The sequence below is a fragment of the Rhamphochromis sp. 'chilingali' genome (genome assembly GCF_963969265.1).
Source record: "Rhamphochromis sp. 'chilingali' genome assembly, chromosome: 20".
Lineage (NCBI taxonomy): Eukaryota > Metazoa > Chordata > Actinopteri > Cichliformes > Cichlidae > Rhamphochromis > Rhamphochromis sp. 'chilingali'.
Genome location: NC_137947.1, coordinates 21,987,868 through 22,010,687, shown reverse-complemented (window position 1 = coordinate 22,010,687; position 22,820 = coordinate 21,987,868). Strand labels below are relative to the sequence as shown.

The window sequence follows — 22,820 nt, the reverse complement described above, 5'->3', positions numbered from 1 at the left end:
GAGGGACATCTGGTCACCCTGACATTTATACTGAGCAGATTGCAATTAAATCAAACCTATAAACATACACATATATTTACATGTTATTGAAAAAATACTTGCTCAAACGTCTGATGCAAACTAAGTATTTAGTGTTAGTTTTTATTTATTATTTAATCGAAATAATAATATATGACGAATTGTACTGTATTATACTCCTATTACACATGGATTCATATAAAAATTATAGTAAAAAAAAACACAAATACAAATCTAAACGACATAGCTCTATCGATGTTTTTGTTAAGCGTCAGAGTGATCATCTTCATAATAGACGATCTGCGGTCGTCGCTCAGCAGTAGCAGTGTTGGATCCCTGTCCTGAATCGGAGGAGATGGGCTGAGGTATAGAGCACAGACCCAACAGCAACCGAGATCCACGGCGGTTCAGCGCACCACTTACAGGAGGGACGACTTGGGTAAGCTGACATGGGTCGTTAAACTAAATGAATTAAGCTAATAACTTTGTTGTTTCATACACTTGAAGTTGTCCGTTTAATATTTAACGAAGCGGGCTAGCAGGAGCCGCCAGTGTTAGCTCGGGGTTAGGTTAACGTTTGTGACAAAACTTCTTTCTCCCAGCTAGTTATAAACGGTCGAGCAGTAAAGAAAAAGCAGTATTAGGGGAGATATATTGTAATTATCCGTGTCTTGCGAATCGTTTTACAAGTTTGCGGCACGCTAAGTACAAGCTAACATGAACCATATCGTTCTCAGTTAAGTTGAGGCCAGGGAGCCACAGCTGCTGATGCTGCTAACACAGCCGTTTTCAGCGTGTTGTGGTAAGCTGGAATACCCAACGTTAGCTAACAGTTTTTGGTTGTGATGTTATATTTACGCTGGGATTATGGACTCTTGTTTCCTAAATCCTTTGGTTTAGACGCGCAGGACTCAGCTAGTAGACTAAACCCACTGAGCATCTTCGTTTTGCCTTACTTTGGAAATAGAAAAATCTAGACTAGGCATTGCTGTGGTGCGAGAAACCTGGGTGACCAAGTAACTGTTAAGGCTGAAACCGGGCTCTATTTAAAGGTTTCTGGTGAGAAATTATTTGTTTTATTTGAACTAGAATGGCCTGACCCACAAAGAGCAAGTGAAGTCCCCTGCCCCTTAATTACCTTTAATCCCTTACCATTGTTTTCTCTCCCTTTTATTTATTTCATTTGTTGCGTTTTTTCAATCCACATCCTGACACAAGCAGCATAAACCTTTACTCTGCAGTTACTATTTCCAGTTGCTGTGGTACTTTAGATGTTACAGCAGCAGTTTAGGACCATGAAAACAAAATACTGACTGTCCAGTCCTAAATGTTGACTTATGACTTGGGTATCTTGTGACAGTGTTTGTGTTAGTGAGGCCTTCCAGCAAATGTAAAGAGTCAGTCTACCTGGGAAATGTTTGACCTAGAAAGAAGTGGGCTGTTATCACCATCTTATCTTAAGAGGTTGACCTTTAAACTTGTAAATCTTCACTGTAGTCTGGTTAGCACTTTCAACAATTTATTGTAATGTTTCCTTGTATCTTTCCTAAATTTAATTTACAGTGAAAACCGTGCTGTGTGATCCCATACAGAATTTTTGCGTTTCTAAGTATCCTGGTAGTGATCTGTTTTGAATCCTTACTAGAGAAACCCAGATATGCTACTCAAATAGAGGCTGGGTTACTGATCACTGCTTGCCATGTGTGGATTGCTTTCCTTGGCACAATTATGCGTGTTCTGTAAGGAAAATTTTCAAAGATTTACTTGCGAGGGAGCTGAATTATCGTAAGGATATTATGACCATTGACCCTGGACACAAAAATACCTACTGTGCAAAAACTGCACTCTGTCCATTCTGTATTTGCTCTTACCTAAGCACAAGAGGTAGCTTGCACTGTAACATATAGTAGCTTACAGCCACCTCCGGTGAGTTAATATGAACTTATATTTGTTATTTTGACAGTTGAATTACTGATGTGTTGTTATGTTCTATATATGTCCTGTATAATCCCCAGCGGGGGATTATATATCCCCCCATATGCAGACATACTCACTGTGATGAGCCCCTTTGACAAGGGAGCAGCTGAAAGTAGAAAGGAGTGCAATATATTTGACCATATTAAATCCAGCTCTTCATCACAGATTCATCAAGATCTTTGTAACGGTCAGTCATCACTGCTTCTGGGGAATGCCTTCTTTGGGAAACACTTGGCTCGGGAGCTGCCACCAGTCCTCACCGAGGCCTTCCCCAAACCGCAGTCTCAGACCTAGATCTAGCTCTCTGCATTCTCCTTTAAGAAACATTGTCAATCAAATTCAAGATGTGATAACTATTAATGAAAAGAAATCAAACACAAACTTTAAATGAAACTGAAGTAAAAAAAAGAAAAATTATTGTCTACATTAACAAATTTCTTCTGGGGGCCCACATAGTTCAGATTCAGTCCCATAAATGTGTTGGTGTAAATAATTTCATCTGTATTTAAGGAGAAGGCTCATTTTAATAAATAATCATGCACATTTTTCCTCTGCAGGAGATGTTAGGGATGTAGCTATCTTCAGTCCGAGCCCTGTCTGATAGTGCTACCTTTGCTACACCACCTCTATTACTTGTCTACAGACCCCATGAGAACTTGGGTTAACAGCATTGGAATTTAGTCTGTGTTGTTATTGTGTGTGCGTTTGTTTTTTTTGTTGTTTGTTTGTTTTGTTTTTAAATGTTGACCCACTAGATTGACAGGTGACCTGTGACATATACATGTTTTTAATCAGCCATTTTACAAAACAGTCTTTTTTGGGGGGGTCATGCTTACTGCTATACACCAAAATACAGTTTTTATTTCATATACGATGTGATTAGTTGAACTGATAAAATGTCCACTGTTGCTTCAATGTTTGATGTTAAGAGTATGTATGTTGACTTTAAAAACAGTGGTAGTGAAAAACTTTTTTTTTTATAAACAAGAACTATAAACACTTAAACAGTTGACCTTGAGGCGCCGCTTCTCTGTCCTGAGCAAAGTTGTACAAATCTTTTTATCGATGAAAGTGCAATTTTGTAAACTACCATAAAGTTCAAAGTTGTTAATTGATCATGAGAACTGGATATTTGCTGTGTTTACTGAGGATATGATCTCATTGGTTTCAAGGTTGTCTCACCTGATCCAACAAGAGATAAACCAATAGATAACAGGAAGAGTGGGTGCATTCAGGTCCCTCCTGCTTTCAGTGAGTAAGTTTTAATAGGCCTTGGTATTACTCACCTTCTTGATGTGAACTCAAGTGACACCTAGATATATGCTTCCTCTACACTGTTTATTTAATCAACAATATTGCTGTTTATTTACACTTCTTAGTGAAATGCGAACTGTAAATGAAATGTAGATTTCTCAATACTGAGTGTAAGGCATGATTTAAACCAATATGAAATGTTTTTGCATTATATTTAAAGGCTTGACTACAAGCTCTGCAGTCTTGCTCAGGCCTTTTTTATGGGATGGCAATGGCTCAGGACATAGATCAGGTCACCTGCTAATTGGAAGATAGGTGGTTGGCCAACGTATCCTTGGGCAAGATATAAAACCCTAAGTTCCTCCTCATGTGTTCACCGGAGTGTGAATGTCAGAAAGCACTTGGACATGTGTGTCTGGAAAGTATTCTCTGCACTTCACTTGTTCCACATTTTGTCATATTGCAATGTTATTGCAAAATGGACTAAATTCATTTTTCACTTTAAAATTCTACACACATTACCTATAATTACAAAGTGAAAAGGGTTTGCTTGAGATTCTTGCAGATGTATTAAAAAATTAAAAAAACTATGCTGTGAATACACGTACACTGTCGAAAAAAAGTACTGTTATAAATGTGTGTGAATGAGACATGTTGTATAAAGCACTTCGAGTGCTCAAGTAGAGTAAATGAGCACCATAGAAGAACCAGTCCATTTACCATTTACATCATCACACACAGATGGAACATCATTGATGCCCAAGCTGAATAACAGTGCCCTAATATTGATCCTTGCACGACCCCCGTGTTACAAGTTCTTGTGTGTGTTGGAATTAAAATAATATTATCTGTGTCATAGATTTTATGTAGATCCAGAAGCAATCATCTCACTACCCCACCTTTTTCTAAATTTGCCCTAACAACTATGGTTGTTAGAATTCAAATAGGGCAGAGTAGGCTGTGCTTTTCAGGTGTTCTACCAACTGGTCATTTGCAAACTTTTCAGCAACTTTGCAAACAGAAGCAAGCGCACAGGTCGAATTGTTTTCTTCCTGTCTGTCACCTGCCTTGTATAAAGGAGTTCCTACAGCAATTTTTAGAACGGAAGGAAATGCTGTATTTCACAGAGTTATTTATAATATAAAACATAAACAATTATTTATCTAGTCCCTTGTGAGTTTTTACATTTCATTAGGGGTTAAATAAATGTATTAACCTTGGACTCACCTGATTGATTGAAAGTTAATCCTGTGATGATATTTGAGAAAGCATGGAAATTAGATTCTCTCAAATATCTACCTGATTCTTCCAAAAACTAAACAAAACAATGCTGTGAGCTTAAGCTGCATACCCAGTCTGTATTTTCTTTGTATGTTTCATGTTCCCACATCTATACCAGCATCAGCCATACTGATGCAGATTCACTTCGGCTGTTTGGGTTCCCTAAGTAATTGTGAGGAAATGAAGTGCTAGCAAAGCTTTTGTTAGACGAGTCAAAATTGGTTTGCTTTTTGTTGGTCATATGTGGCTGATAAATTATTTTGGACTTTACTGCACTTTTTGTTTTTATATCTATAATCTTTTGGCTGCTGATTACATGTTTTTAATGGTACTTGCCATGGGTTCATCAGTCAGTGTTTTCTTACATCTTTTTGCAGAGGATATCTATGTTCAAGTAGGAGCTAAAGGAAGATGCCAAAAATGGGTTTAAAAAAAAAGTATTACTAGTAGGGCTGCACGATTAATCGTTAGAAAATCGCGATCTCGATTCATACTTATGTGCAATCTCATTTCCAAATGACAACGATTTAAAAAAAAAAAAAAAAAAAAAGACGACGATTGTACCGCATTTTGGTCCGGGACGTAATCTGCATGAAAACAAGCGCTCACTCTTCCTGCTCAACAAATGACAAGGGCGGAGCCTTATACCACTGATACAGAAGCTGTGCCGTGTGATGCTAAAATTAGCAGGAAAAAACAACGGAGAGCACGTCAGGGATGACGAGAAGTGACAGGAGAAAATCGGTCCCGGTCAACCACCCAAACATCAATAACGGGAACCTTATACAGCGCTTCCCTATACACGTCGAACTCCCGCAGGCACAAAGAAATTACGGAGGCTATTACTTATCACCTGACCAAAGATATGGCTCCCATCAACACTGTGCAAAACGAGGGACTTAGGAAAATGATCAACACCCTAGACAAATGCTACACTGTGCTGTCCCGCAACTATTTTTTCTATTGTGGCACTACCTGCTCTATACACGCAGTGTCGAGCAACGGTGGAGACGGAATTTCAAGCAGTACAACATTTTGCAGCAACAACAAAACGTGAGACATTTGTTGTTTTTATGTTTATTTATTGTTTTTATGTTCAGTCTCAACTGTTACGAAGTTGATGTGCAGTTAATAAGTGCAATAAATATTTATACTGGAAAAGAAAATCGTGAGAGAATCGTGATCTCAATTCTAAGCCAAAAAATCGTGATTCTCATTTTATGCAAAATCGTGCAGCCCTAATTACTAGTGTAAAAAAACAAAAAAAAAACAACCCTGTTCAGCAGAAGCTAGGAACTAAGAATAATGAAAAGCATTTTTCTACCTGATGCTGTGATGACAAAATAAATCCACATGATGTATTTAAATATGTTAAAACCCCCCATTGAAAGGCACTTTGGGTCAAACAAAGTCTAGGGGAGTGATCATTTTTTTAATGTTATATTGTTATAGTATGGAGGAAAAAAAACATACATTTTTAAAAATTTCCCTTATTCCCTACTTAGTACATATCTTGGCTAACAAAGCTGTTATCCATATTTAATTTTTATTATTATTATTATTATTATTATTATTATTATTATTATTATATCTAGTTTGCATTAAGACTTTTGATATAATCCTCCTTTTCTCTTCCCTATCTTTAAGTGTATTTAATTTCATCTTTTGTCAAATTCTTCTCTGCATCACGAAAATGGATGAGCATGCTTTCAGCTGAACTTTTGCAAAGTACTTTATTTACAGTGTCGCCAGTCTCCACAGAAACGTCTCTCACTTGACCTTCGGTGTGTACGTAGCGTTAAGATGGTCGTCTCTGACACTGCTGCTCCTTTCTGTAGCCTGTGTGTGAAATAGGATGACTCAGAAGCTGACTTTTATGGGTAGATGCATATTTTACGGGTAGATCCAGAAACTAACTGAGATGCTAACAGCCTAGACTCCCTGCACAACAAGCGGGCCTTTTGTCCCCTCCTTGCCCTCATCCACCCACACAGTGCTCATAATGTTCTGGAAAAGGAGCGCTTTATCTCGGCCTTCCACAGACTCATCTCACATATTGTAGGATTGGTTCAGAAAGACAGCAGCTTAAACAGGCTAATGTGACTATATCCCCACAGTAACACTGCACCCACCCACGCGAGTGCTGACATTGAGATGCGCACATTCAGACGTGTTGGTCTAAACATTTACTTTTCAGTTCATTAAAGGAGAGCAGCAGGGATGTGGCAGCACTCAGCAGGTTAAATATTGCACACTCTCTCCTGTGTGGGTCCTTTAGGTGTTTGTTTTTTTTTTTTTTTTTCTCCCCTCTCGTCTCTCCTTTGTGTCGAACATGACTGAGCTCACTGGTATTTTTTGGCAATACTCAAGCGGTGCTTAGCTGCGGAGGCAGGGAGGCGGGTTGAAGGGAGGGGATAGAAGGGGTTGGCCAGAGGCTTGCCAAATCGGATGAGAGAGAATTTGGGAGGAGATGACTGAGAAAGTGAGAAAAGCGAGACACCAAGGGAAGAGGGATAAGGGGTGGGGGGCAAGCTAGGCTGGGTGGAAGAGAGAGTGACAGTGTCGAGTATGTTTTACAGGGGGAAAAAAGAGGAAGAGAGAGCGGGTGAGGCTGATATAAAAGGATAAAGGCGGGGTTGTGGTTTGTGTCACATGATCCCCTCACTGGTTGTAGCCTAGTGAGATCCAGGTGGCAGAGACACCATAGATGCAGTAGATGAAGACAGCAAAAGAAAGGGAGAGCAAGACTCTGCACAAAGAAAACTTAAAATTCCCCATTCACCACGCACCCTCTTCACTCATTTTTCTTTCCTCTCTTTTCAATGTGTCCTTAAGGAATTCCTCCGTCCCGCTTTTCCCTTCTCTTCTCCCGCTCCTCTCTCTCCCTTCCCGGCCTAAGCGGGCTAGGGAATGTCCCGGTGGCGCGATGCCTTACGTGGACCGACAGAACCGCATCTGTGGCTTTCTGGACATCGAAGAGAATGAGAACAGCGGCAAGTTCCTGCGCCGTTACTTCATACTGGACACACAACAGGGAAGCTTGGTGTGGTACATGGACAACCCACAGGTAAAGACACAGAGATGTGTTAGCTTAGCTCTTAGCTTTACTGGAGGGTGGCCTCAGGGCAACCATACAGGCAAACTGGGAAACTACATGCTGCAAATTTTAGTTATCATATAGATGATTGGCTTTCATGCAGGTGTATCTTGACTGTGAGCCACTGATAGCAGAGCCTCCTCTATAAATTATGTTTTTTAAAAATTATATTCTAACATGCTTGGAAACCACATTTTACAGACAAAGGAGGATCTCAGATCTAATGCGGTGTCTGTGTTGTAACTATTGGCAGACACTCCTGTAAATCATGTCAGAAAGGGCTGTCTGTGGACTGCAACACAGGGGAGTAACTTGTAGCTGGAGGTGTGTTTGGTGCTTTTCTTACCTGCAGCAGAAGCTGTGTGGCTCACACATGCCCAGCGTAAGCCTAACTGATGTTAACCAGCACGCATGTGCAGCATCAGTATCAGCATGTTTTGAGGTTGGTGTGTTTTGCAGCAGTCGTGCAGGCTGCAGGTATTCATCCATTTAAATAGGGAATAGAATGTACTCATGTTGTTGAGAGGGGCCCAAAGAGACTACAGTAATATTTGCACTGACCGTAGTGGTTGGCCATCAGTGTCTACTCTGTGCCCCATAGTATCACTTTTTATATAGTGTAATATGTCCTCTGTTGGCACATAATCTGATTTAGATTTGCTGTATTTGTTAAGTGCCCTGTTACATCAAGTATTCATAAATGATGTAGAGCAGGAAAAAAATTGTAAATAATTGAATAAGTCTCTTTCTTTTTATAGATTGAAAAAAGTTAAATTTTAATGACGTTAAATCTGGATCTCCCAGTTTCAGAAACACAGGAAGGCACTGACATTAACTGGATGGAGTGCAGCCAACACATGCTGTACTTACTCTATAATATCGACTGGCTTTGCAGAACCTCACCCCCAGACCAGATCACATTTGATCTTCTACGGCTAAAGGCCTGCCTTACTGGCACTTCTATTGTGTATTGTATTGCGTAATTGCATCATTAGCTTGAGCTTCCTTTTTATTGCAAGTATTTTTCTTTTCCACCTTTTCTCACAGAACTTGCCTGTTGGTACGGTCTGTGTTGGTTCCCTCAAGCTCACATACATCTCTAAGGTAAGCTAGATCATCAAAGGAGCTACAAGGTTATATACAACTGGAAGACTTCACATTTTTTTAGTTGAGCTTGAACACTAACGTCTGTGGGATTTGTTCTTATTTAGGTCAGCGATGCCACCAAGCTGAGGCCTAAAGCAGAATTCTGCTTCGGTAAGAAAATGCACGTCATCAAATCTGTTCTTCCAGTCAGGATATTAGCATAATAAAAGCACAGAAGACTTCACTCTTGTTTTTAACATCTTGCATTTCAAATATTATTTTGAACACATTTTCCAATGATGTCACTAATGAGCCTTGGATAATATGATTCATAGTATTATTCATACTAAACAGGAAAACATCTTGCGTCTTTATAAAAATACAACTTGACAAATGTCTGAACTGCTTTGAAAACATGAGCAATGATGGTGAGTTTAACCACATGTTGACTAAGCTGGATACCCTTAATATAACCTAAGGGAGGACTATTTTTTTGTCCTTGTCTGCTCTCTCAACATGGTCAAGCACAGCTTTTCTCAGGTTTTTTCCACCACTGATCAAGCAGCATTGTTCAGCGTTGCGTGGTTTGTTAATGTAGAAAAATGCACGATGCTCCAGCAGTTAATGGCCTGGGGTTTTTTTTGACCACGTTGAACTATTCTATAAGTAGAATTTATTATCTGTCCTATTTTAAAACAGTCTTTTGTGTATTGCTAAGGTTTTGTCTCATTCTTCTCACCTACTAGTTAATAAGGATATCCCGGGGCATTACCTATTGCTGACTACAATAAGTAAAACATTTTATAAAGGCATAAGTTGCTGGTGTCTTCTTCTGGTGCGTTGTTAGCTAATCTTGATGCACATTGATTCTGCAGTCTTTAGAAATGAGTCGCATTACTCTGTGCTTGTGGGTCCCTGTGATTAGAAAACTGACTCTTATGCAAGAACTTTCTTACTTACTATCTTTAAAATGGACCTACTGTGCTCTTTTCCAACTCCATAGTTTTATTTTTTGACTTGACAAGAGTAGCTTTAGCAGCTAGTGTAGTGGGTAACACGTTTGTCTAGAAATCCCTGGGAGGGTTGTGTTAGGAAGGGCATCCAGCGTAAACATCTGTGCCAAATCAAAAATGTGGATCCATCCGCTGTGACGACCCCTTTCCGCAGCAGCGGAAAGAAGAAGACTAGAGTTGTTTTGCATGATTTATAGTACAAAATATTCTTTATTTGTCTAATTCTGGGCCTCCGTACAACTCCAGAGTTATTCCATTTCTATCCTTTTGCTTTAAAGCCATCCTTCCTTTAAGCAAGCTGATTGGCTGCCTCTTGCAGGCAGAAGGTTTTAACAGTGAATGTGTGGGGCTTCAGTGCTCAGTTTAGTGACTGAGATGACCCTGTTTGGAATAACTTCACAAAAGAAACTGAAAATGAGCGTATAGAGCAGTCTGTAGCCTGAGCTTTTACTTCTCCATACGTTGATCTTATTAATTGAAACTTTGTGTAATATGAACACTTCTGGTAATGGTATACGGTAATTAATTTTATATGTTAAAATAAAAGGGTAATAAAGACACTCATTTTGTATGAGTGAATTATATAATCTTTGTATTTTACCTGGACTGGGTATAATTTATGGGGTGTTGATAGCTTTTTAATATTGTTTGATGTCCTCTTTGCAATGTCCTTCAACAAAGAAATACATAAAGCCCTATTTGTACTTGTCTTCTTACCTCATGTGGCCAAGATGGGAAAAAATATTTAATAAAAACTATTAACTACTGTCAGATGTATTTATTTTTTAAGAGTAAATCTTCATCGCAGTGTTTGTTTACTAGCCTAAGTCTTCATCTGTCCAGTTCAATAGCAGGAAATACTAGTGTGTGACAATATGTTCACACTGCATGTGTATATCTGGCTGTGTACACAGCAGTTGCCTTGTTGAAGTTATGACAGGATGCCAACATCCTAATCAGAACCTGATTCGCAGACGTGAGAAGCTATTTTTAAATTTTGTCTGATATCCATGAATCGTGCTCCTCCCCTTTTCCTGTGTCCAGCAAGCCAAGGCATGATATAGGGTGAAGCAATGTTGACATTTAATTTATAGTTTAAAAAAACTCAAACAGACTTTTGTTTGCAGCTCATATGCGATGGAGAAAGATTAAGAGCAACTGTGTGAACTTTGGCTTTTGTCTGCATTTCCCAGCAGCATGCATTGTTTTGTTATGTGTAACTATGAGTCAGATCTGATACCCCTTCTCCCAGATTTCATTCCAGCGCCAAAGATACCACTGCAATTCCACTACTGCCGAATAGTTTATCACTCCCACAAACAGTGGACAGATTTTAGCTCAAGACTGTTGGACAATTTCCTCCTGGTCATCTGCTTGAGGCCAGATAGACAGAATTATTTTGCAGGAAAGTAGTGGAATAGTGTATTGAGGTGTCCAAGATCTGGAATAAATACACAGAACGGGGAAGAATGATCTTCATTGTGACACAGTTTGCCTTTTGCCTCTTCACAGCTCTCCCCCGCCTGATTTACCAGGCCAGCTTTAATGTAATTTATTGCTATGGTGTCAGAAGGAAATAGAGGAGACACAGGGACGGTTTGAGCTGCAGAACTGAAGGATTTATGGCAAAGCCAGAGAGAAAAGAGACTTTATTTCTTTCAGCATCTAAATCCTGATCCATAGCTAATCAGCATTTGACCCAAAAATTTCTTCATGATTGAAATGCAGTTTTCTCATGTTCATGGCTGTAAAACCGTGTGAGAATATTTGGTTGTTGGTACACCCCCCCCCCCCGTCATGGTTAGACGTGGGTAGGTGGTGGCAGACGGAGACAGCTGAGTCTAGCTGGGTCATCATCGCCATGCAGAGAAAATGCTGCTGGGTGTGTGTGGGAGAGTCCCTTGGCTCAGTTGTTTTTCACTTCCAGAGAAATCTGTGGCGGTGGATGTGTCCTGACACTGATACAAGAAAGGGCTGAATACACTCTTCAATATGTCTTTGTATGTGTATTTGTTTGTAATTCAGAGGGTGTATTGTAGCCTGATTGTGACAGAAGAATGTACTTTCACTTTTTCTTTTGTTCCCAATGCTCTTTTTTTTTTTTTTTTTTTTTTTTTTTTTTTTTTTGTCACCTGTAAGTCATCAATGCTGGGATGAGGAAGTTCTTCCTGCAGGCCAATGATCAGCAGGACCTTGTCGACTGGGTCAACGCTCTCAATAAAGCCACCAAGATCACTGTGAGATGATAAACAAAAGACACACACACACACATCTCAGATTCAGCTTTTCTAATCTGCTCTTTCTGGTTTATGTTTTATCACTTGGAAAAACTTTTATTTCTTCCTCTTTCAAGGAACTAGATGGAAGTTAGTCAGAGCATGACTAACAGGATGCTGCTTTGTACAGAGTTCTGGGATAAAGGACAATGAAGTTTTGGGCATGTGGAGGGGAAATGGGGATAAAAGGCTTGTCAGAGTTTGCATGCATAAAGTTTCATGAAGCTTGGCTTGAAGTTTGTAAAAAAGAGGCTATTTATACCTAAAGCTTTTGTGTGTGTGTGTGTGTGTGTGTGTGTGTGTGTGTGTGTGTGTGTGTGTGTGTGTGTGTGTGTGTTTGTTTGTTTTTAAGGTTCCAAAGTTGTCTGATGGCCAGCAGAACTCAGAGAACCAAAAGGCTTTGCCAGATGTTGCAGGGCCCAAAAAACAAGTCTCCTATAAGACTGAGATAATTGGAGGAGTGCCCATAGTCACCCAAACACAGGTAAACTTTACCCGTGAATGCAGTGAACCACATATTGTATTTGATTACATTTGCATGTATACATATGATAACATGTACTTTATTTATCCCACCTTTGGGAAATCCTTCAAAAGAAAATGTGTAAATTTGTTTTTAAACTAGACTATTCCCAAAATGCTGCTTTTATATTGTATCTGTTAGAATGATTTAGTCAAGCTATTTCCAACTGTTAGATCATTAGTTTTCACCTAGCAAAAGTGCCCAAAGAGAGCTGCGTTCAGGCTCTCAAACGTGTGAAATTTTCTGCTTCAAACACAGAACAGTTTTTCTACAGTTTTAACCTGTCAGATAAATCGACCAATTTAAAGACCTCACTTTGATCTTGGAGAAACTGATATCTCTATGTTCTAAAGTGCAAAACTATTGTTGAACCAATAAATGATTAATAACATTTGATAACTACTTTAATCCATAATTTATTGATAAAGGAAATGATCCTTAATTTCTGATGTTGAAACTACTGCATTATCTTAATATCTGTGCAACAGTCGTCGTAATGTTAATCACAGGTTGTTGTTTTTTTAACAGTGATTATGCATTCACCAGTCAGGTCACCAAATACACCATGCTAGTACAACTTTAGATGCCCTTTTACCTTCAAAACTGCTTTAATTCTTTGTGTTAGAGATTTAACATGGTGCTGGAAACATTCCTCAGAGGTTTTCATTGACGTGATAGGATCAAAGATGCAGATTTGTCTGCTACACATCCGTGATACGAATCTCCCATTCCACCACATCCCAAGGGTGCTCTGTTGGATTGTGATTTGGGGACTTTGGAGTTGATTTGAGTACAGTGAACTCGTTGGCATATTCAAAAGATGTTATCTTAGGAGTAACCATTAAAAGATAAAGGGATGGACATGGTCAGCCAAAATACTCAGGTAGGCTGTGATATGAAAATGCTGGAACCCAAAATGGGGCAATAAAATATCACCCACACCATTACACCGCCAGAAGCATCCTGGATCATTGATGTAAAATGGGATGAATCCATGACTACTTTTGCTGCTTTAGCACACCTGCTTTATGGTTAGTTGAGCTAAGTATTCACAGCAGGCCTTGGTTGTAACAAGTGGTTATTTAATTTACTGTTGCCTTCCTATCAGCTCCAGGTACTCTGGCCATTGTCCTCTGAGAAATGTCACTCACTGGATATTTTCTCTTTTCTGATCATTCTATGTAAACCCTATAGAAGTGGTTGTGTGGGAAAATCTCAGTAGATAAGCACTTTCTAAAACACTCAGACCAGCCTGTCAAAGCCACGTTCAAAGTTACTTAAATGTGATGCTCGATTTGACCGTGTCTTCAGGACTAAATGCATGCTGCCATGTTACTGGCTGATTAGATATGAGTGTTAACAGTTGAACAGGTGTACCTAACAAAGTGACTGGTGAATATTTTTATTTCTTGACCAATGTCTTTTTCTCAAAATTCAGTTAACTAGGATCATTGTCTGATCGCTTGTCATCACAGAATCCAAAGTGGCAATTTGTGGTGTTTGCTTTTCACAATGAACTTCAAATTGACATTATTTTATGTCCTTCACCCTCCAGCATGAAGGAGGTGATGGCGCAGATAGAGCTGAGCGTGAGGCCATGCAGCGTTCCCACAGCCAGCTGCCTTACTTCCTGGGGAGGCCAGCTCAGGACCACAATGTCATCAAGTCAGGCTACTGCGTCAAGCAAGGAGCTGTGGTGAGCACTGACACAACCACTGACACTGTTTTTGGTTATTTATTTATTTTTTGCTTAAAATTAGTTAATTTAATTTGTCCTTGTGTTGGTGTTCAGATGGGTTCCCCTGTGCAGTAGTTCTGCTCAGGGACCCAATTAAAAAATAAAGTAGGTAAGCTCCATTACAATTAATATAATGATAATCTAAGAAAATTCAGCTCCTCCTATGTGTACAATTCTATACTTTTAGAAAGACCCAAAAGTAAAGTAAAATGTGTAAGAAGTATAAAAAGATGTGCTTCTGTAATCTGAATCTTTTTTTTTTTTTTCTTTTTTTTTCTCCCCAGATGAGGAACTGGAAACGGCGATATTTTCTTCTCGAAGAGAATTCAATGAGTTACTTTAAGTCAGATTTGGTAATTAACTGTGATTAAGTTACATGAAGCTTTTATGGAATGTTTAGATTTGTAGTACACACACATTTGATTTTCCTCCAGAATCCGAGGGGGAAGTATCTGCAAACACAACCCCGAGTTCCAACATGCTTTATTCATAGCCTGTGGAATTCAATGCCTTCACTGTACATGTCCGATCATGCCTTCTTCCCTCCGGGTTTTCTTACTTGCACACACACACTCACACGCACACACACACACACAGACTGTCCTCTGGATAATACTGTACGTCCCTTACCCTGTCCTTGTCTAGGTCTGCCCTTATTTGACAACTTTATCTGTCTATTTGGCTATCAACAGGCCTCAAGGACACAGACTCTCTGTCTGCTGTATCAAAGTGCTGTGTCAAGAAAGTTGCAACCATTAGTGTTTGCAGTTTGCTACTTCTTGGAAAGTTAACCTCCTTCTTCCCCTGTGAACCAGAAACTCTGCACCTTTTCTAGCTATCCCATTAGATACAGCATTTTAAATGTGAATGCATTATAAATAATATTTGTCCTGTGTTATGAAAAGTTAATTCTTTGTTTTTAGGAGAAAGAGCCTCTCAGAATGATCCCACTAAAAGAAGTTCACAAAGTCCAGGAGTGCAAGCAGAGGTATCTAACAAGTCCCAACATTTTTCCATTGTACAGAAAAATGTCTTTGTCTCGGTGGTTTGTGCTTACCTTTTCTGATAAAGATAGAGATGAGATCAATTTGATCCTGTTTTTTTTCTGCTTCGTTGTAGTGACATTATGATGAGAGATAATCTATTTGAAGTTGTCACCACATCAAGGACGTTTTACATACAGGTATGCGACTCTCTGTGATGAAAAGAATGGCTCAGACGTGAGTGCTTACTAATGTTGATGAATCTGGTATTCAGTCTTGTCTGTCTGCATCTTTACCAACTACATGTTACCCTTCCCGCCACTTCTGATCCTGATTTCCACTCCTTATGTTCTCATTCTTTCCTTCATTTCGTTCTGCCTCTTTTCATGTCTGTCTCCACTAGGCGGACAGTCCAGAGGAGATGCACAGCTGGATCAAGGCTGTGTCAGGGGCCATTGTGGCCCAGCGGGGCCCTGGGAGGTCAGCTGCCACGGTAAGTATCTTCTACTACGGTACAACACAAATCCACCATGGGAGGGAACATAAGTCACTGCAATTAGGTTAAAGTTTAACATCAAAAGTAACGTCAGCCCTGAATTTTACTTGCATGAGTAGAGTGGGAGACTTACTGAGTGACGTGGTTTGTAGTAGTCAAGATGATATGGTTGATTTGTGTGTTGTTTCACTTGTGCCGCTTGTTTTTTTCTTATTCTTACACGTCCTCACGCAATTTCAGTGGCAATCTTTTTCTTTTTTTTCTTTTACTTCTTTGTAAACAAATGCATAATAGGAGAATTGGCTGTGCCGTTTTTTCCGCATGACATTGGTTCATCCTATAATAGTATTTTAACAATATTGTGTTGTAGTTGCATAGTACAGAATGGCATAGACTTGTAATTTCTAACTCCTGAGCTATGGACCTGTAAAGGGGATTGTGATGTTTATAATCGGGGGGCAAATTATAGCTTGAACTTTGCTCAAAACGGTTCTGAATGTTCCTCAAGCCTCTTCATTACCACCTACAAACGGGATTGATTTTTATTTTTAATACTACTTTTTTGAAATTATTTTCTTTAAATGTATTTGCATCAAAGTGAGAGCGATAGAGAGACTGATGGCATGCAAAAAGTCTTCAGTTGGAAACAAACTGTGGACACTGAAGTTCATGGCTACCACTTAATTCCAGTCCCATTGGGTTGCCCCTGAACTGATTTAGCTAAAGTGGGTAATGGATAACCAGCTGTCACCACTTGTTGAGCATTAGTTACTTTTCAGAAGTCTACGTGCAGGGAGCCGAGCAGCTTGACCCGGTAGGTGAGCAGTGAAATAAACCACTTCCATTGTCCTCACTGCAGATGAAAACCAGCCTCTGCCACATTTGGGCCCTTTTGGTTAGACTGAAGTCATTATCCGCAAGCGTCTGTTTCTCTGTGGTTTCCTTTCTTGCCTTCTGTGTCTTTCTCTCTAGCTTGTCTTTCCTTCCCTGTGCCTCTTTTCTCGATCCGTTTCTCCCTTTCTTCCTTTCACATTCTTTCCACCTCTTCTTCTCCTTTCCCAGTGGGCAGATGGCCCATCTGCTCTAATCCTGCTTTGCACTGTGTTGTTGCAGATGCGGCAGGCCAGACGGCTGTCGAACCCTTGTATACAGAGGTATACGTCCCGAATCGGGGAGTGCAGCAGCACGTATGTCAGCTCGTCTAAATCCCACTCCCTCCCCCTTTTTTAAGCTCTGGGTTCAGCTTTTTAATACTTTTTTTTTTTTTCACTTATTGGCTGGTCCTTTTGTTTGTGGACGAAGGGGAACAGATCAGATCCGACTGCACATCTGATGCGCTTTTCTTTTTTCTTTTTTGTTGCTTTGAACCAACCACACCCTACGTATGGCTGTGATTACCCAACAACTGCTCCTCCTCCCTTCACATCCTCATTCTCGCTGCTTATCTTCACCCCTCAATCTCCTTTGCTTTTTTTTTTTATTGTTTGTTTTGTTTTGCAGCTCTCTGATATCAAGCTTAGCATAAAGTTTAGGGGTTTTGCATTTAGAATATTTGCAGCTAAAGGGATGCAATTTGTGCGTCAGGTGTTTTAAGAGTCGAGGTGTGCTTGCTTCTCTTGCATGTGATGGCTGTTGTCACAGGCATGGCAGTGCAAATCAAGCATACTTCAAGTCTTTCAAATGCTAAAAATGAAGGGTTTTTTTCTGCCACAGTACAAAATGACTCTAAACTGACCATCACAAGGCCCTGCAGCCTTCATCTTCATCCACAGCTTTCTTATGTTTTCTTTGTTGCTGATGACATTTCAGTGCAAAGTTGGAAGTATTCATGCACAAATATGCTCTGACTGCATGAACTGTCTGACCAGCTTAGCTATGAATAGTTTAAGCCTAACTGTATCTGTGTCTTTATTACTGCATCTTTCACACCTTCTGTTTCTCTTCCCTCCGTGCTCTGTTATCTCTGCAGTCTGCTGCAGCTGTGTACCTGTCTTAGATGTGTGACATCCTGCTTGTCTCTTCTCCTCCCTCCTGTTCGCTGCCTGTATGTTTATTTTATCTTTCTCATATGTTCCCATACAACAAAATCCTTGTTTTCATCTTGACTTCCGAAAGCACATCTCTGAATGTTGTGAATGTGTAACAACAACTCACCAAAGCTGAATCCACAGGTCCAGAGTCACAAACTCAGTTTTCATAGTGACATGTTGGGGCTTTTTTCTTAAACAGCTATCGGTTGGGCTGATATATTGGCCTATATTAGCTATTTGTTGATATATCAGTATTGGCATTTGTGACTGTTGATGAAAACAAGGGAAGTAATAAAGGGACAGAAGGAAACACCCTTCAACTGTGGCATGTTGTTACATAGTTTGTCCACCAGAAGGCACTCTGCAACTTCCCAGTAGGCAAAAGCGGATTCACACAAACACAGGTCAATCAACACTTGTTGCAATGATGCCGTTTAAAAATAATCTTGTTTTATTATGTTGGTATGTAATCATAAATAATGACACATAAAAGAATAAATAGTGTTTGTTTTGTGTGTCTGAATGAAAAGAAAATATCGGCGGCTATATTGAATTTTTAAATCACAAAACATCAGGCTTTAATATCCTGTTTCGGTTGGGCTTGACTCTTAACAAAAAAAAAAGTCAAATTTAGAGCAGGTTAGCTTTAAATGCCTACAATGGATGACAACTGGCACTGCAGTAAAGGTTTGGGTTTTCCCAACCCTTCATACTGTGAGATTGTCTAATCTTTCCCCTCCCACTGTCCGCTAAATTTCGACATGAGCTTGATTTTGGACATTTGGATTCAACGACGAGAACAAAACAAGAACTTTTAATACACTTGTGATGCTTACTGTGGTTTTCTGTCATGTTTGTGCTACAATTTTACTCTTAAATTTTATGACGCGTAAGTGATAGTTAGGAAGTTGCACAGGCCTGCAATGTCATATGGTGTTACCGTGAATAAGCATCTTGGTGAAGAGGCTATGTTTAAAAATATACAGCCATAAAGGTGGTGCTTTCATGTGCACATTTTGGTGCATTACAGAGCATTGCAGAGTGTTTGTCTAACCTACATTTCACCTCCTGCTGACCCTTTTTTTTCCTACCTGTACTGAGTTTTTTTCTTTCTTCTGATACATCTTTTTTTTCTCAGAGATTGAAATCTGAAAAGCTGTGAAATAATGAGCAACAACCAACCACTGCACTCTGTTTGAACTTCTACTGCAACCTATTGAGACTACCAAAACTAAAACCTCCTGACACTACTTTTCCTGCTACCTCTACTTCTACTGCTACCACTCCTACTGCCGTCATCTCCATATTCTAGCAATGCTTCATTCTTGAGCACCTACAACTTCAAGCTGCATCAGGCCTCAAATGCGGGCGCTAATTCCAAGTCTGTAACTAACTTTGGCTCTTCTCACATGAAGTACACACGTCAGGATTTGACTCATCTCACTAACAACAACTCCTCTTGTCTCCTTCATTCTTGCTCTTTCTTTCCTCGTGCTTTTTCTGCTGCAGGAACACGGCAGCCGTTCCACTTTCTACCGCACCCCCACGGGTCCCCCCGTCCCTCGCTCGCCCATATCTGCAGTGCCACCATGCTACCCAGAGTGGGGGAGTGCTGTCACGTGCGGCACACGCTCACAGTCTGGCATGGGACAGCGAGCACTTCATGAGCCTGCTGCCACGCCCCAGTCACAGCCACACGCCAGCACGCCTGTCCCTGCAGGAAACACGCCTGGCAAAGTGACCTGCGACGCTCCCGTGACCAACGTCGCCAGCTCTGAGGAGTCACCGTGGCGCCGGCGGAGCAGCTTTGAGCCCCACATGCCTGAAACACCCCTGAACCTAGAGGATGCTGTTCTGCCAGTGAGTGAGGTCTAACCCGTTTAACTGGACATTAAAAGTCAAGCGGAAGTTGACTGAGATCCTCAGATAAAGAAGAAATCCTGTGAGCAACATTAATTTTTTTTCCCAGTCAAAGCTCTGTCACAAACTCTTTGGAACTACTCCATCGGTGTACAGGAGAAACAAGTTGGCTCACCTCTGAACTGCACTCTTGTGCCAAAGTCAACCCAGGCTCTACCCACCCAGCTCCCCCCCCCCCCCCCCCCCCCCCCCTTCCCGCCTGCTGTCATAGTTCAAATGATGTTATTATTTACCAAGAGTTAATTTACACCTTCTACTTAACTTGTGTCAATTAGCACTCAATAACAGCTTTATTTTAATCTGTACAGGCATAAAGAGGTGTTAAAAGCATTTAAGTGTTGAGGAATTTTGCAAACCACTTTGTGCCAAGAAAATAAGGGTGCTAGCTAATTCCTCACATCTGAAAAGAGTGTTCAAAGTGAGCACTGGCATTTTGTCACCTCTCAGATCTACTTGTACTAAACTGTGTGATCCATTCATACTCATTATTGTAACACTGGATTTGTGTACTATCGCCAGTGTTTATTTTTTGGAGCAGGCCAAGTCAGAGATCAAATCCTCACTTTAATGCAAATTAAAAGTTGACAATTCTGGACTGGGCTAGACTTAAAAAATATATATATATAAAAAATGGAAATAGTTATGTACAATCCGATGTGTGTAATCATGCAAGGTGAAATGTATTGAGTCTTTTTTTTTTTTTTTTTTTTTTTTTACAGTGGCCAAGCCACTGACTTGAATCTGTTTTTAAATATATGGGGAGGGTTAAGGTCTGTTCTTTTTGCAACTGTTTCCTCAACAACGTTTTGGTTGATTGAGTTGATGTTACTGACAAAATAAAGTAGTCTTCTGTGTACTACTACTACGACAGTAAATAGTTTTAACCAATAATCCACTTGTGGTAGTAAAGGCAAAGTGCCGTGCAGATGAAAAAAGAAAAACTGAAAGCTTTCACAGCGTGTGCACCATGTCACAACCCAAGTCACTCTTTCTGGTGAATCATATTTCTCTGTATTATTGGAGTCTTGATGACGGCTTAAAGTAGCAAGTGAACAAGAAGACGATGAGGACTATGCTTCTATGCATTTTGTAATTAATATTGATTTAAAAAGAAAAGCAACAACAATATGGCAGAGTGAGCTTTAGCTCGGTCCTGAAAGACATATTTGCTTAAACCTGTGTTTACTAGTTTGAAGATAATACTGAATTGATCAAGTGCATACGTTTTAATTCATAGTTTAACAGAAAAAGTATTCAAGCTCAGCCACTTATGTTGCATGCTAAGGTTTTAATAATACCTAAAATTGTATTATTTTTTTCTAATCTACAGATGTTTTGGTTGTTGCGTGTTTGCAGACTAGAAACAGATTTATTTTTTATATGCTTTTAGGCATGTCCTGTTCCTGTTCACTTTTGTGTTGACAGCCTAGTAGCAGGAAGCTGCCTCATGGTGTTATTTAAAAAAAAAAAAAGTCCCACTGTAATCCTTCTAAATAATACACACTAATCTTTTTTTAAGTGCCTGCCGCATTAGAGCCTAGCAAAGCCAAGCTATTTCACCCTCTTTTCAGTCTAGTGTAATTGGTTTGAATTGTCTCTATTTATTATGTGGATGACTTGAAAGAAATAAACACTGAAAATGTGCTCATGTTTCAGTATTGTGCTTATCTTTATCCAGGAGAGCATGAGTCTGGTGGAATATAAGAGGTTTACAAAGTCTGCAAAGAGAGAAACTTTTGGCAGCATCCACAGTTTGATTTGAGTGTTTGATGTGATTGTAGAGAGTTTCCTCTGCCCTCTTGTGGCAAGAGAAAAATCTTCACTTTGTCATTGAAAACATTCCTGTGCTCTATAAACCACCAGTTATGTTTTCATCACGGATGACTGCAAAGGTTTCAGTTGATGGAGTGCAAAGCACCACACACGAGAAGCATGAAACAGATGTTTCAGCACAGACCCAGCCAAGAATCATAACAAGAATCATGTAAGAAGCATGCAAAAAGCCACATTAACAAAAGAGGGTGTGTCTGTGAGCTTCCCCTAATTCCATGTTTACAGAAATATTAGCCTCAACCAGAACAAGCCATCAAAATAATTACAATAAATAAGAAACTGACCATTTTTGGATCCTTGAATAAAAGCCATCAACTCCACACTCCATATAAAAGCCCTGCATTAACAATTTATATAATAAAATATAAATACACAAAGTATCAGAACTTTTGCAAACATAATTCAACTTTATTTTGTTATAATCCTATAAAATGTGTTTGCCGTTATATCTGACTAAGGTGGGCCTTTCCTATTTGCTTGTTAAAATTGAATTTGAAATTGTGCGTGATATTTAAATTCTTCCTCACAGCTTGATGATAAAACCTAATCTACACTACAGCTGAGTAAAAAGAGACAATCATCTTCATCGAGGACCAAAAGTATGAATGGAAACTGTACAAGTAAGCCAACTTGGCAATGTAGAACAGTTGGTGTACATGGAGCAAGTATTTCCACTCCAACATCGATGATAAAGCGTATGTATGAGCATCGTTTGTCATCTCTTAATGAGGTGCTCCTTACATATTCAGCCTTGAGCTTGATATGGTACGTGTGGACTGAATATTTAAAGCCTCTTTAATCAGCTGGATAATGAGTTATGGCATATTCAGGGGCTTCGTCTCTATGTGTGCAGTTAATTGTGAATGCTGCATGTGTGGACATTTTAAGGTACATGTGGATGGTGTCATTGGAAGAAGCAAAATCATTTATAATTAGCTGGTGTGTTTAAGTATGAGCTTGGATGTACAGCTCTTTGATATTCCATATATACCATAGCTCCTATGCTCATTGGAGGATGCCAGACTTTGGTGTGGCTTCAGATGTGGAAGTACAGCTCCATTTTGGTCCTTCAATGGCCTCACTCACAGCCTGGACAAACTTGGGAGGCGAGATCACACAGACCTCAGTGTCGTCCATCATTGGCTACGTTCACTGTCCTCGGCTGGAGGATGGGTGTTCCTTATAAATGAGGTTGCTTTCATCTGCAAGTTTTCCCACCGTTTCTCGCCTACGTAGTGCCACATAACGGAGCTGATGATGTTGCGTGGGTTTCGGCCGTTTTTGCATCAGCCAAC

The 22,820-nt window shown here is 39.9% G+C and overlaps 1 protein-coding gene across 9 annotated transcripts; it reads left to right on the top strand.

Moving 5' to 3' along the window:
- The first annotated feature begins 320 nt into the window (after positions 1 to 320).
- On the top strand, positions 321 to 21,336 carry LOC308388679 (pleckstrin homology domain-containing family A member 1-like). 9 transcript variants are annotated; one of them, XR_013970156.1, is made up of 15 exons: positions 321 to 457; positions 7,366 to 7,597; positions 8,675 to 8,731; positions 8,839 to 8,884; positions 11,866 to 11,963; positions 12,355 to 12,486; positions 14,081 to 14,221; positions 14,548 to 14,616; positions 15,187 to 15,251; positions 15,383 to 15,446; positions 15,650 to 15,739; positions 16,856 to 16,929; positions 17,712 to 17,786; positions 18,911 to 19,153; positions 19,282 to 19,408. XR_013970156.1 is itself a non-coding variant. In XM_080869531.1 (15 exons), exons 3-15 carry the CDS (start codon positions 7,457 to 7,459, stop codon positions 19,511 to 19,513), a joined length of 1,284 nt encoding a protein of 427 aa, XP_080725657.1. In that variant the 5' UTR covers positions 354 to 457; positions 3,168 to 3,250; positions 7,366 to 7,456; the 3' UTR covers positions 19,514 to 21,336. The 9 variants fall into 9 exon arrangements, 6 of the variants coding, with proteins under 6 accessions (XP_080725656.1, XP_080725659.1, XP_080725660.1 ...); XM_080869531.1 differs by lacking the exon at positions 18,911 to 19,153 and adding an exon at positions 3,168 to 3,250 and having other exon boundaries at positions 354 to 457; positions 19,282 to 21,336; XR_013970155.1 differs by lacking the exon at positions 17,712 to 17,786.
- Positions 21,337 to 22,820: the final 1,484 nt, after the last annotated feature.